This window comes from Chlamydotis macqueenii, chromosome 6, assembly GCF_036417535.1.
Source record: "Chlamydotis macqueenii isolate bChlMac1 chromosome 6, bChlMac1.mat, whole genome shotgun sequence".
NCBI classification, from domain to species: Eukaryota; Metazoa; Chordata; class Aves; order Otidiformes; family Otididae; genus Chlamydotis; species Chlamydotis macqueenii.
This window is the reverse complement of record NC_141561.1, coordinates 820,165-833,049: the sequence shown is the minus strand read 5'-3', so window position 1 is coordinate 833,049 and position 12,885 is coordinate 820,165. Positions and strand designations below refer to the sequence as shown.

Below are 12,885 nucleotides of genomic sequence, written 5' to 3'. Positions count from 1 at the left end.
CCCAAGGGGCGTCTCCTCAGCCCCTGCGGCTGCGGAGGGACGGGGTCCCAGGCAGAGCCCTCTAAGGCTGTCCCGGGGAGCGACTGGTGAGCTGCCACGCGCCCAGCCACACGGCAGTGCTGCCCGGCCCCGCACCACGATCCGCAGCCTTCGCTTGAGAGGCTGCCAGCGGCCTCCTGCCCCGGACCGAGCCACGCAGCCTGCTCTCCCCACCGTCGCCCCGCGGCGCGCTGTCCCGGGAGGGTCCTGCCTGCTCCAAATCCCCAAAACGCCACAGGCTGGGCAAGACACGGGATATCGGCAGCCCAAAACGGATAAACCAGGTTATTGCAGGGTTTATACAATGGTTGCTAAGGGATGCGAAAGCGATGACAGCTGGCGTTCAGGTTGTAAATGTGTCGATGCCAGCAGCGTGGCTGCCAGGGGAGCCGATCCCTGTTTGGAGACTGGGAAGCTGATTGTGGAGCTGACCCTTTCCTTTTCTGACACTGGTACGAGCGCACACGGCCGCGAGCAGCAGCAGCGTCTCAGGACAACGGCCCTGCCCAGGCAGTGGAGCCGGCACGGAGAGCCCTGCGGTGAAGCGGCCGGCGCGGGTCCTGGTGCCGGGGGGGTGGCAAGAGTGCTCCTGGCCTGCTCCAGCACACCCACGCACATCACCCACCACAAACCACGGGTGAAGCTCTGCCCGTCGCTTCAAAACGTGACAGCCCAGGGTCTCTCTGTTGTACACTCCGGGCCCCATCCTCTTTCTAGCCGCTGGTTCTAGGCAGAAGCACTTGCTTTATTGAAAACCTTTGGAAGCCTGTGGCTTCGGTCACAGGAAATAAATAGCCATCAACTTTGCATTCAATTAAAACCTGTTATTAACACTGAAGTATGCTGAGGAAGTTCTGCAAAGGTTCTTCACATTTCAGAGTTAGTCATTTTTCACGTTAATGAAGAGGTCCGCAGTGTGCTCTGATTAAAAATTAAAATAATTAAAAAGCCCAGAGCACTTTCAGTATCACCAGTCCTGCCGCAGGGCTGCGTGAGGCGAGGGAAAACGCAGTGCCACCGCGTTTCACCCACCGCCTGCCCCCGGGCCATCTCCTGCCCTCGGTCCCGGCCGCAGCAGCCCCGCACGCAGAGCCCCAGGCGCCAAGGACGGCGCATGCAACGTCAGACCTGGCTTTCTTCCTCTTCCACCGCTCGGTGAAGGCCTGGAATGAATCTCAAAAGATGCTTCCGGACACTGGATCTCCTGCTTTTCCGTGGGAGCGTCCCAAAACTACTGGAGCAGTTGCTCCCCTCCCAGAGCGGGGACATGGATCCACTGCTGGCCAGGCTGATGCTGCGGTTCCTCCGCAGGCTGGACCTCCCGGCAGCGCCGTCCCCATCCCTGGGGAAGAAGCAGTCGTCATCCACGCTGGACTGGCGGCTCAGGCTCTCGGCAGCTGACTCCTCGAAGGCCCCACTCTGGTAGCAGCTGTCCTCGCTGTCCACCGTCATCGAGCTCAGCCGGCTGCAGGAGCTGCTCTCGCTGGAGAAGCGAGGCTTCAGCGGGAAGAGACGTCCTGGCGTGCCACAGCCGCCGAGCGAGCCGGACTCTGCCAGCTCCGGTGCGCCCAGCAGCGCGTTGGCGTTCACCTCCCCTGGAAGCAGAAGCCAGAGAGGAGCGTTAGTCACCAGCGTCTGCTCGGGGCCGGAGAGCGGGGCGGCTGTGTCACAGCGGCACGGGGTACGCCATGCCCAGCGTCTCCTTTTCCCTTCTGGGAAGCTGTTTCCCAGCTGTGGGGTGCAACCTCCGCCTTCCCCCACACGCAGAATCAAAGCTGATCCCTGGGCAACCCATTAAAAAAACAACCAAACAAAACTGTCCCCTGATTAGTTCAAAACAAGAAGAGGAGGCTCCGGGGAGACCTTAGAGCAGCCTTCCAGTGCCTAAAGGGGGCTGCAGGAAAGATGGGGAGAGGCTGTTCAGGAGGGCCTGCTGTGATAGGATGAGGGGTCATGGCTTTAAAACAAAGGGAGATAGATTCAGATTAGATATTAGGAAAAAAATTCACACTGAACGTGGTGGGACACTGGCCCAGGTTGCCCAGAGAGGCAGTGGGTGCCCCATCCCTGGCAACATTCCAGGCCAGGTTGGACGGGGCTCTGAGCAACCTGATCTGGTTGGAGATGTCCCAGCTCCTGGCAGGGGGGTTGGACTGGGTGGGCTTTAAGAGTCCCTTCCCACTCAAACTATTCTATGATTCTAAGAATGGGACAAAACTTTGCAGCCCACACCAACTCCTTCCCTAGAACTCATGCGAAGCAGCTTTTGGCCTGCGTCAGTCAAGCAGCACCAAACTCATTAGCCCCGGAAAAAGCAGCTTTCCCAGGGCCAGCCCCATGCCTTAACAGGAGAAAAAGCAAGCAAACAAAAATCAGATTAAAGAATTGCGTTTTAGTGATCAGAGCGCGTTTCTGCAGAAGGACGCAGCAGCGCTGCGGTTTCCTACCCGGAAAGGAGGACGTACCGTGCAGCAAGCGCTGTTCCTGTAAGAGCAGCGAGCGCAGCTCCACCCATCTCTGCTGCAGGGTTTGCTGTGGAGAGAAAGAGGGCTCGTCACCCACGCGCCTTCGCAGAACCGCAGCACGCTTGCACAGAAAACGGCGTCTGCAGAAAGCAAGGGTCACCCGCGGGAAGCTCCGCTGCGTCCCTCTTTCTGCTGAGACAGTCTTCCTGGGGTTTAGCAAAGTTCTTCCAGAAAGCGCAGCCCTGCTCGTGCCCCGGTGCTTTGGCCGAGGTACCGTGCGCAATGCGACCAACGCTTCCCCAGACATCTGCGTGGACGCAGTGCACCCCAGGCCCGCAGCCGGCCAGGCGGGTGTTTCACGGATCACGCGTTTCTGCGCCCAAACTGCTCAGACTGGGCTTGCATGGGCAATCTTTTACTGCATTCACATTGTTTTTTCTCTTCTCCATATTTCAGAAAAATCAATCACTGGATAAAGATGTGGCTGGGTGACGAGGCAGTGAAGCCCCAGCAGCCTGCAGCAGCCAGGCAGCCCCCCAGCAGCAGGAGGAGGGGTCCGACGGGTGCTGGGCAGCCTTCACCAGATCAGAGGAATGGGGCGGCTCCAGCCCTCCACAAGTGCGGCTTTAGAAGTTTATAATTCAACTAAACCAGGAAACTGCATGTGAGAGACGCTGGGGACCTGTCCAGAGATTTCCTTTATCCCCATCCGGACCCAACCGACAGAGCAGCCTCCCACCTAACTGAACCGCGATGGCGGCAGGGCTGCTGGGATAACTGCTGCACGGCACGGCACCCGCTCGCCGCTGCCAGGGTGCCGGTTCCAGCGGCCCGGCGGCAGCGGGTGCAGGGGCGCGTGCCCCAGCTGCCATGCCTTACAGGGGCTGAAGGACAGGATCCTGTAGCTGCCCGCCCCAGCCTGCGACGCTCGGCACTCACGTGCGCGGTGCCATCTCGCTGGGGCCACAGCGGCCCGCAGCGCCCGAGCACGCCCCGCAGAGAGGCCGCCCGGACGGTCGTACATGGAATCGGGTTGTCTGTGCTGCCGCCATGCTGCCCTGAGAGCGCAGGGCCGGGCGCACGCCCGTATTGTACTCTGCAACGACGCTTGTCGCCGTGGTTTGGCACCTCAGGGAGACGGCTGTTATCTAAACACTGCCCACGTGAAACAGAACATCTCACAGCAGAGTTGGAGATTTTGGCTTTGTAATTTCCCTGGAAGGGGCGGGGGGAAGCAGGGGGGAGATGGCCTATTTGTGGTGACTTTACTGGTTATTTACTCCAGGTGTCTGAGGGACCGGACCGAACGGCTTGCCGTGGAGCACTGACCAGGGCTGGGATGGAAACACCCTGCTGCAGCGTCCCATCAGCACAGCGATGAACTCCATGGCTCTGGGGTCTGGCTCGTGTCTGGACAAGCTGTCAGCCAGGAGCTCTCGGTGTCCCCAGCCATCACCCCGGCTCCCGCCGGCCTCGCACACCGGGGCTGCGGTCAGGCACAGCTCCACGCATGACCGTTGCACTCACGCCCGTCTCCCAGCACTTCCAACCCCACAGGACCAGGCTGGCATCCAGGGGTTTGTCCCTGTCCCAGCCTCACAGCTGTTCCCACCGCCCCAGAGCCCCCCCAGCCCGTAGGTCAGTTCTACCTCCTTCGGAGAGGGAATAACAGCGGGCTGCAGGGAGCAGTGCCTAGAACGATCCCGGCTGTCTCCCAAAGCATCCTCCGTGGCCCCCGTCAGTTTAACGAGCCTTGGAGGGGAAACCAAGCTCGCAGAGGTCTGGGCCTGGTCTCCTCGCCCCTGCCCACCTTCTAGTCCGAAGTGACAATGACCAAGGTATCACCTGTATGGCCAGGCCCTGCCCTCGGCACCCTCCGCCGCAGGCTGGAGAGGTTGGGGGGACCCCTCCTCTTCTCCCCCTCCAGCTCCCACGGCTGCCCCCTTACATTGCCCAGCATCAGCGCCAGCCCCCTTACAACGCCCCGCGCTGCGCTCTGACAGACGCGGCGCAAACCAGATGAAACAAACATCGGTCCAAACGCTCTCAGTGCCGAACACAAAATCGCCCCCGTGGCAGGACTCCTGTTTATGGCACATACAGCACACCCCGTCCCTGCCGCTCGGCTCGGGCAAGCCTAACCCCCTTGGCATGAGGTTTATCCCAGCCAGATTAATTATTAGCACACTTTTTAAAGCAGCGTACTCCTGCGCGGAGGGTTTTGGCACAGAGTTGCCATAAGGAAAACCCCTCACCCAGGTTGACGGTGTCCCAGCTTTGGAAAGTGCTGGCCCCGGCTGCAGCGGGGCGAGCGGAGAGGCATGCCGGGGCACTGGCACCCAAAAACCAGCTCCCAGTCCAGCTGCCTCAGGCTCGGCTGGGGGCACAGAAGTTCTACAATCAGAGGTGCCATCGGCGTGCCGTCCCTAGTGAGCTTGGGAAAGCCTGCCTTCTCTTTGTGCTGAATGCAGAGTGCGTTAAAGCACGCTGCTCCGTTCTTCCAGGGAGGATTGCCGACCAGCCGGGCTCAGCTGAGACGCCGACAGGAATGGAAACATTCAGAGAGTTACAGAAATTTTTGTGGGGGAAAATATTACAAAGAAAAATTACAGAAAATATTACAGGGAGGAGACATGGGGTGCGACGCCCAGCCCCACGGACACCCACCTACCCCCAGTAGCAACCGCTCCACAACAGCCCTCTGCACACGATTAACTGATTAATTACGTTACCTTCAGTAACTGCAGCTTGGTCTCCAGCTCCATTTTCCGCAGCAGCATGGCCCCATTGACAGTCTCCAGCCTGGAAAGAACAGGTGATGTTGGCACCGAAGCAGAGAGGGGTGCCAAGCACTTTCAGGGCTGCCGCTGCCGTGGGCTGTGGTCCTGCCGGACCCCGCACTGCACTGCCCTGCATCGCCCCGCATCACCCTGCATCGCCCCACAGCGCGTGAGGCTGCAGGGTCCTTGGGGAGCAGCCGCAGGGAGGGACGGGGAGCACCCTGCCCAGGTGACCCCTTCTCCTCCGCACTCTTCAGCGGCGGCCGTGCTGGTGCAAGATGAGCGAACATGTGGCAGGAGCAGGAGAAAAAGGACGAGAAGGGCAGCACGGGGGCCCCTTCCCAGAGCTCCCCCCTCCCTCCCGAACCCTCACCCCCAGTAAGAGCGCGGCTCCACACAACCAAACCCATGGGGTTTCCACCTCAGGCAGCGCAGGGCTGCGGGGTGGCACGAGACGCTTCCCTGGCCTCCAGCGGGACAGACCACGAAGCGAAAAGCCATTTGAGGGAGGGACGCCTACCTTAGGTAGTTCCCTGAAGACTTGATCAAGCCCACTACTTGCTTGTGACTAAACCCATCGGTGCTCACGCCGTTGATGCTGGCGAGGATGTCGCCTGTTAGAGACAGACAGAGGCAAAAGTGAGCACCTGCGGCACGCACCCGCCTTCCATGTGCTCTACAGTGAAAAAAAAAACAAACCGCAAAGAAAAGCAACATGAGGGCATCCACAGCCGGAAAAAAACATGAATAGTTACCGGTTTGAAGGCCAGAAAGATGGGCAGGGCTTTCTTCTTGAATTTTGCAGACGCAGGTGCATACCTCCAGCGAGTAACCATTTTGGTGTGGAAATCGAATAGTCTGTAAATAACAAAGTGACAGAGCTACCGGTATTAAAGCCACAAACACAATTTGAAAATTAATAGCATTTTTACACATTTCTTAAATGAGAAGGTCGCCATGAGCAGGATATATTATCACACAAAGGAGAACATCAGAATGTTATCACCTAACAATTAGACACTGCGTTCTTACGACAGAGAACAGTGGACACCTGCCTGCACATTGTGTTTGCAAAAAAAACCTAGTTTTAAAGCAAGTTGATTGCTCATTATCAAAAACTCCGTAACTTCAGTCACTAACGCCTGCCAGCACGGATGCAGGTTGCTTTCCGGGTGGTGCCACAGCCAGAAGGATATTTGGCGTTCCCAGCTGCGGCACGGCAGGGTGGGACTCGGGCTTTTCAAGGGATGGACCCCCGCTCACGGCACGTGCGGCACCAGGTCGGCCAGTGCTGCCCAGGAGATCAGTTCCCAGCGAGGGCTGGAAAGCAAGAAGGGTTGAGGAGCCTGCTTTTGCTCTTTTGGGCTCTTCGACTCATTATCCACACATGTCCCCACACCCCCTAAAAAGTGCTTTTTATTCTTGACGCATTTAAATAGACAGTAAGTAATTCTAAGTATAAATCCACGGTGTGATGATCAGTGCTGACATCTAGTTAGAAAAATGCAAAAGTAGGCGACGCAACCTGACCAGATCTCGCGGCGACAGGAAATGTCTTGGCCACATGCAAATACCACGGTATTCAGCCACATCTTCCTACCAAAACTTAAGACTGAAGATTAACTTCCTGAAAACCTAACCCAGATGTGAGATGTCGTGGTAGATTCCCAAGTTGCCCAGTCAGCGTGGGACAAGTTGGGATGATGAGCGGGTGAGCTCAGAGCGTACCTGGCCAAATCACACCAATGCAGCGCTTTCAGCCCGCAGTAGACCAACAGTAAAGCTTTTGTCTAAGCTAAGAGCACCAAGTGAAACACGAGGGTTTTGGGGGGCATGCCACTGCAGGTCACACTTGCATTTTTTGGTTTGGTTTTTTTTTTTTTTGCTATTACAGAGTGGTAGATCTCACCATGGGCTGGGCCATGGTTTCAGAGGGGACACCTAGCTTAGGTGGCTGCAGTGAGGGGAGAGACGAGCTACCAGAGTGCCTGCTCCCCAAACATCTAGGCATGGCAGGAGCCGCACGGCGTCCGTCTCGCCCCGAGACCCTGGGCCACACAGTGTCCGTCTCGCTCCAGGACCGTGGACTGTGAGCGGGAAGCAGGAGAAGCAGCGGTAACGCGCGAGAAGCTCTGGCGATCGGCCATCACTGCAGTTCTCCTGAGCTCCCTGCAGATGGTAGACCTAGAGTTTCACATCGTCTTGTTCTGCCTTGCCTAAATTTATCTTGCAGCAATGAAATTACAGCTTCTGAATATCCTCAGCATCAGCCAGATGCTGCCTTTCCGTAGCCTGGGCTTTCTAGTGAAGTGCTCACACTGAATGTATGCTCAGGAAGAAAATACGCCAAGAACAATTATTTTTAATCAGAATGTCACATATAATGAAAATCCGCCCTGACAATTTATATAAAAGCCCAATAATTGGCTCAATTATCCTCCCTCCTGAAAGCCCTCCGCTGTTCTCGAGCTGAACACTTACCTGCTCGTTAGTCACAGACCCAAATCTGAAACAGTTAAGCTTTTCCTCATACAGTGGTTTCACTGACAATACCATTTTCCCTTTGTGCAGAGGTACAGGCCAGCACTTTGACGGCGCCCTGCCGCCGCGGGAAACGGCAGAGGGGCGACGCGGGGGCTCGTGGGCACAGGCTCACGGAACAGGCAGCGCTCCGCAGCGTTGCCGTAACCCGCTGCCCCCAGAACAACGGCCGTTTATTCCTGGGATTATTTCTTATTTATAATCAGGATTGTAGCAGGCCTTCCGATCCAAGAGTTCCCTTTCTCACATAAATCTACAAAATCTCCGGTTCTGGTAAGTCTTGTGTCCCTGTTCGATGTTTACTGACTTCTACATCTAACACTATTTCTTCCTGTATGATTTAGCCCCCAAAGTCACGCTTAGCAGTTATTTATTGAAAAACATACCAATACTGCACACTACTTCAAAAATATGTCTGTCTCTGTGTATGTCAAAGGAGGCAGTGAAGTGCTAGTGTAAGGTATTTTTTTGGAGAGAGAGATTTTGATCTCTCTCTTCTCATAGGAAAATATTCCCATATGCAATTCTCAAAACCAACATTAACTTATAGAGGTAAGAAGGCATCGCCATTGCTTTATCTCTGAATTTGGACGAGATTTCTCCTACATCCAACACTCTGACCTGTGAGAAGGCCAGAAATTCTCATCTGCAACCTTTGCTATGAAAAAAAAAAATCCTTGGAAATGCATCCTATTGCTGTATCGTTACCGTAAGCTCTGCAAATTCCACGAGGAACGGACAGAGATCTTTCTCTGCTCCATGCTGCCTTAACCTAATTTTGAGGATGTGTCACTTAAGAGATTGCACCGTATTTTATTTTTAAATGAATTGACTTGTCATTTGAGTCTTACCTGGATTTCAAACCCAAACATCTCTTTATCTTCTTTTAAGATAGCGACGAGGTGTCTGCAGGAAGAACATAAATTTCCACGTGAATGCTGGGGTGCCAGGCTTCGTGCACTCTATTTCTGACCAAACCGATCGCATCCCCGTCACCGCCCCTCCCCGTCCTTCCCTCAGGCCGTGCAGCGGTGGTGCTTGCTCTTCCCTTGCCCAAACTAAACGTCACAATTTCACCTGCACGCCCCAGGTGTCGGGCACCACTCTGCCATGCGCCCTTATCCCACTGGTGCTGCTAGATGGGAAGGTTCCCGGGACACACGTTTCATGCAAAATTAGTAAATAACAGTGATTTTAGAAGAATATCTTCATACCTTTGTGGCCTGGAGGGGTCACCCAAGGAGCTGGTTCTGGCTAAGGCAAGCTGCAACCAGAAATTGGAGTGGAAAAGGTCAGTAGGTTCACAGCTCTTTGAGGTGCACGGCTAAAATCAGCAGTTGAGAGAAAAAGTAAAACAGTTGCTGGCAGCCCACCACGGGCGTGCGCCAACGCAGCCTCTCCCTCAGCCAAATGAGAGATTAAACTTTCAGAAAAAGAGGAAACGCAGCTAGGGCCCGGGTGCAAGACAACTCATCACCGCGTCCCAAGCCACCTGTTTGACGCCAGCAGCCGAGAGCAGCGACCTCCGTGCGCGCTGACCACTCTGCGGAGATGGGAAAAGGTGCTCCCTCCTGCCCAAAAATCTTCCTCCGCCCTACGGTTCCTTTCCAAGCGAGTTGGAGAGGAGGTTCACACAGCAACAGGTCCAATATCAGCGCCCATGGACGTCGAACTGGCGTTGCTGCAAGACGAACAATCAGCTGCGATGCGTCCTGGTGGGAAGCGCGGCATTAGCCTGCAAGAGGCGGTTCTTGAAGGAATTCATGTTTATTTTGATTATGTTGGAAATTAAGCCCAGGAAAACTGGCTATACGTCAGCTCTTTCATTTTTCCCAATCTTTTAAATATAAAATCAAAAACACATCATAATATTGTTTCATCAGCACATCATAATATTGTTTCAGCGGTTCACCTCCAGAAAACCTCTGGGCATCCTCGCCGGGAGACGGTCATGCAGTAACTGTTTCCCCTTTGTTTGAAAAAACTGTCCGCTCGCTAGCTATCCAACCTTCCCTGCAATGAGGTGAAACTGAGAGCTGAGCCAATAGAAAACGAAGCAACGCAAGGCTTTTTTGACACAGGGGTGACATCTTCCCAACTAGCGTTCAGAAGCTCACAAACCCCTGCTTGCGAGGGAGAGGACGGTCTGGAAGCAGAAGCAGCTCGGCTGGGAGACGCCTGCAGCCATGCCGGTTGGGAGACCCGGCGGCAGGAAGGTGTTTTTTAGGGTGATGGAGGTTGCTGTGAAAAGCATGAGAAGGAGTGGAAAAATTCAGGTTGTATTCCCAAGAAAAATCTTCTGATGAGAAAAGTGCTTGGAACAGGGAACTCTTCCCAAATTTCTGGGGATGGTAGAAACAGGAAAGACAAGAGGGACTCAAGAAAAACCTCAGGGTGCGCAGGCGCTCGTGCTCTTGTGGAAGGAAGAGGGAGTGACAGGCACACAGCACCGGGACATCCGACAGTGACGAGCCTTCAAAATGCTACAAAGAGTGCAGCTCCAAGATTTTGAAGGCCAGGAATTGCCATGGTTCCCGCTAATGCTGTAACTATTATCTAGACAGCGCCCAAATCACATGTCTGTTATGCCAAGACCACACCTTTCTTTTGTACCTTTCCCCGCAAAATCTGCGGGCATTTAGAAACTCAACACCCATCAGAAAAGGCAGAAGGCACACGTAAATTAAGGGAACTGCAGACAGCTATCTCTGCAGTTTCTTGTGGCGGCTGCCCAGCATTTCTGAGCTGGTCATGGCCATGAGCATCCATGATCACTGCCTCAGGCTTTGGAGACCCGTGCCTGGAGAGCCCTCTGGGAAAAGCCAGGATCGGCGTTAAACATCGATTCTGCCCTTAAAAGTGAGCCACAACTGAGGAATCACATTATCCCTACAATGTTTGCGGAGTTTCGTCAACACAGCCAAATGCCTCGGGCTCCCGCGGTATAAAGTGACGCCGCAGCGTGACACCCACTGTGTAAACGTGTGCTGCGCTGGGGAGAGGAGGCAGAGACCACGTGTGTAACGCTGAACCGGGTGAAAGCGTCGGGGACAGGTGTACACGGGCCGGGCCCCCGCAGCAGGCACGCGTTGGGTGCAGTCTGTGCGGAGCGGTCCTCACACCTGATGCCCACGCGGTAACTCCTCGCTAACGGCCGCCGCACAGCCGTTGCCCTGCGAAGGGCTGCTCCCACGGGAACTGGGTGCCGCCCAGAGCAACGATCCCAAGGTTGGTCCGGCTCTGACTTTCCTTTGTCTCCCCACACTTGCACAAAGAACAGGATTACATGTGTTTCCATTACTGAACAAAGCCAAGCCTTGAGCGCACAGATATTATGTACCGGTTTTCTCACAGTGCTTTCAGATTATCCTGTGTCTGAAGCATTTTCTAGCCAGGCTGCCTCGTGCTGGAGAAACAGCGCAGAGCTGGAACCGCTCAGCTGGAACTTCACAGCAACAGCGAGTTTTGTGAGAAGTCAGTTGCAAACGGCAGAAATGTGCACAAATGTGCCCTTCAGTCCTGGGCGGGGGGGGAGCCCAGGTGAGAGAGACAGCCCAACCAGCCCCGATGGTTGTCGCAAAACACCCCAAACCCTGGGTGGAAACAGCTCCCGAGGTGCTGTCTGCCAGCGCCGAGGAGCGAAGGGCAGCCCAGGCAGGCTGCTGTATGAGCTGAAGGCAAGCGTAGAGGAGCGCCGGCCGGCACCCGCCTCTTCTGCTGCACGCGGAGAGGAAGCGCGGCCGGGGCAGGACGGCAGCTGCGGCACCCAGGCCGTGCAGGCAGGTCACCTTCCTGCTCGCTGCTCTCGGCAGCTCCCACGCTGCTGCTGCTCCAGAGAGTTCATCATCACCCCCAAACCAGCGAGGTGGAGGTCACCCAGCACTTCCCCTTCTAGCACCCCGAAATCAGGAGCCGCGGAGCACGGCCGGGAACCTGTGTGCTTCCCGGGCGAAGCGTGGCGGTGTCCCCTCGCGCATGCCAAGGCAGACCGCAAGCGGCTCTGCGGGCTCTGTCGGCCGCCCAGTGCACAGACCCGGCCCCGTACCTGCTTGCGCCCGCGGGGCAGCGTCCCCAGAGCGTTGGCCAGGTGCTGGATCCTCCAGCCGTCCATCGGCAGAGCCTGCTCCCCGCCCGCGGGGTCGTCTTCGAAGCCGGCGAAGCTGGCGGTGTGGTTCTGCTGAATGAGCCGCCTCAGAGCCATCTCGGCGGAGGGGCGCTTAACGCGGCGTTGCTGAATGCAGCGGCATGGCTGAGGAAACTAAAACAGAATCGCCCCGCCGCGATCGAAAAGTTCGAGGCCGGAAAGCCAGCCACGTGACCCGTGGTTTAGGTGCGCGTTACACAAATCTCTCCTAGCAGATCACCAGGGCCCTCGGTATGCGCTGTGCTCAGAGGGAGGAATTAGGGTTGGCAATTAAAGAAATCTGCTTAATTTTTCCATTCCTGCACACAACCCTTCTCATCGAACAGCTTCTTTGCAATAATTTCTCCTCAAAGCACCTCTTGCTTCAGCCGCTCGCCTGCATTCAGCTCGTTCATTCTCTCACTCGCATGACATCCCTTGTGAGCCGAGCCATCGATCCGCCTCGGAGCTGAGCGAGCCCAACCGGGATCTCACCCCGTCTGCACCAACCAGAGCATGAACTGACCCGCATGGCTGGCTGACGCTCTAAAAATACAGTCTTACAGGGGATTCCTCTCTTCCAAAGGATTTTGTCCCAGCAGCAAACACATTTGGAAGGGTTCATGACTGAGCATTTTTGGCTGGTTTGTTTCTTCACTCCAGTTATCATCCGACCTGTTCATTTTGGCATGCTTGTTAATAGCCTTTAGGTTTCGATGACCTCTGGGCAGATTACTTGCTCCTGGATTTCATGGAGCAGCCGGTGAGGCTGGACATCCCAACGGGACGCCGCCGAAACACACTGCCGCTGTCGGTTGGGTTGGCTGGACAGTTACCGGGACAAAAACCGTACGAAGGAACCAGAGCTGGTCACAGCTAACCCCAGCTGGCACCTGAAGGATCCAGGGGGAACCCCTACGGGATAAGGGGCAGCATG

General features: G+C 55.8%; 1 protein-coding gene across 1 annotated transcript; it reads right to left on the bottom strand.

Moving 5' to 3' along the window:
- Positions 1-769: 769 nt before the first annotated feature.
- On the bottom strand, positions 770-12,047 carry CYTIP (cytohesin 1 interacting protein). The gene is made up of 8 exons (XM_086750846.1): positions 11,871-12,047; positions 9,040-9,089; positions 8,677-8,731; positions 6,040-6,142; positions 5,805-5,898; positions 5,237-5,306; positions 2,505-2,571; positions 770-1,634 (listed from the first exon to the last, which is right to left on the bottom strand). Exons 1-8 carry the CDS (start codon positions 12,024-12,026, stop codon positions 1,162-1,164), a joined length of 1,068 nt encoding a protein of 355 aa, XP_086606972.1. The 5' UTR covers positions 12,027-12,047; the 3' UTR covers positions 770-1,161.
- Between the last annotated feature and the right edge of the window lie 838 nt (positions 12,048-12,885).

Excerpts from the sequence above, each read along its gene's own strand:
- CYTIP (XM_086750846.1), bottom strand. The coding sequence starts at position 12,026 with ATGGCTCTGAGGCGGCTCATTCAGCAGAACCACACCGCCAGCTTCGCC. Across the intron at positions 8,732-9,039 it reads GACCCCTCCAGGCCACAAAG|ACACCTCGTCGCTATCTTAA; the intron begins GTATGAAGATAT and ends TTCTTCCTGCAG. Across the intron at positions 5,307-5,804 it reads TCTTCAGGGAACTACCTAAG|GCTGGAGACTGTCAATGGGG; the intron begins GTAGGCGTCCCT and ends TGTTCTTTCCAG.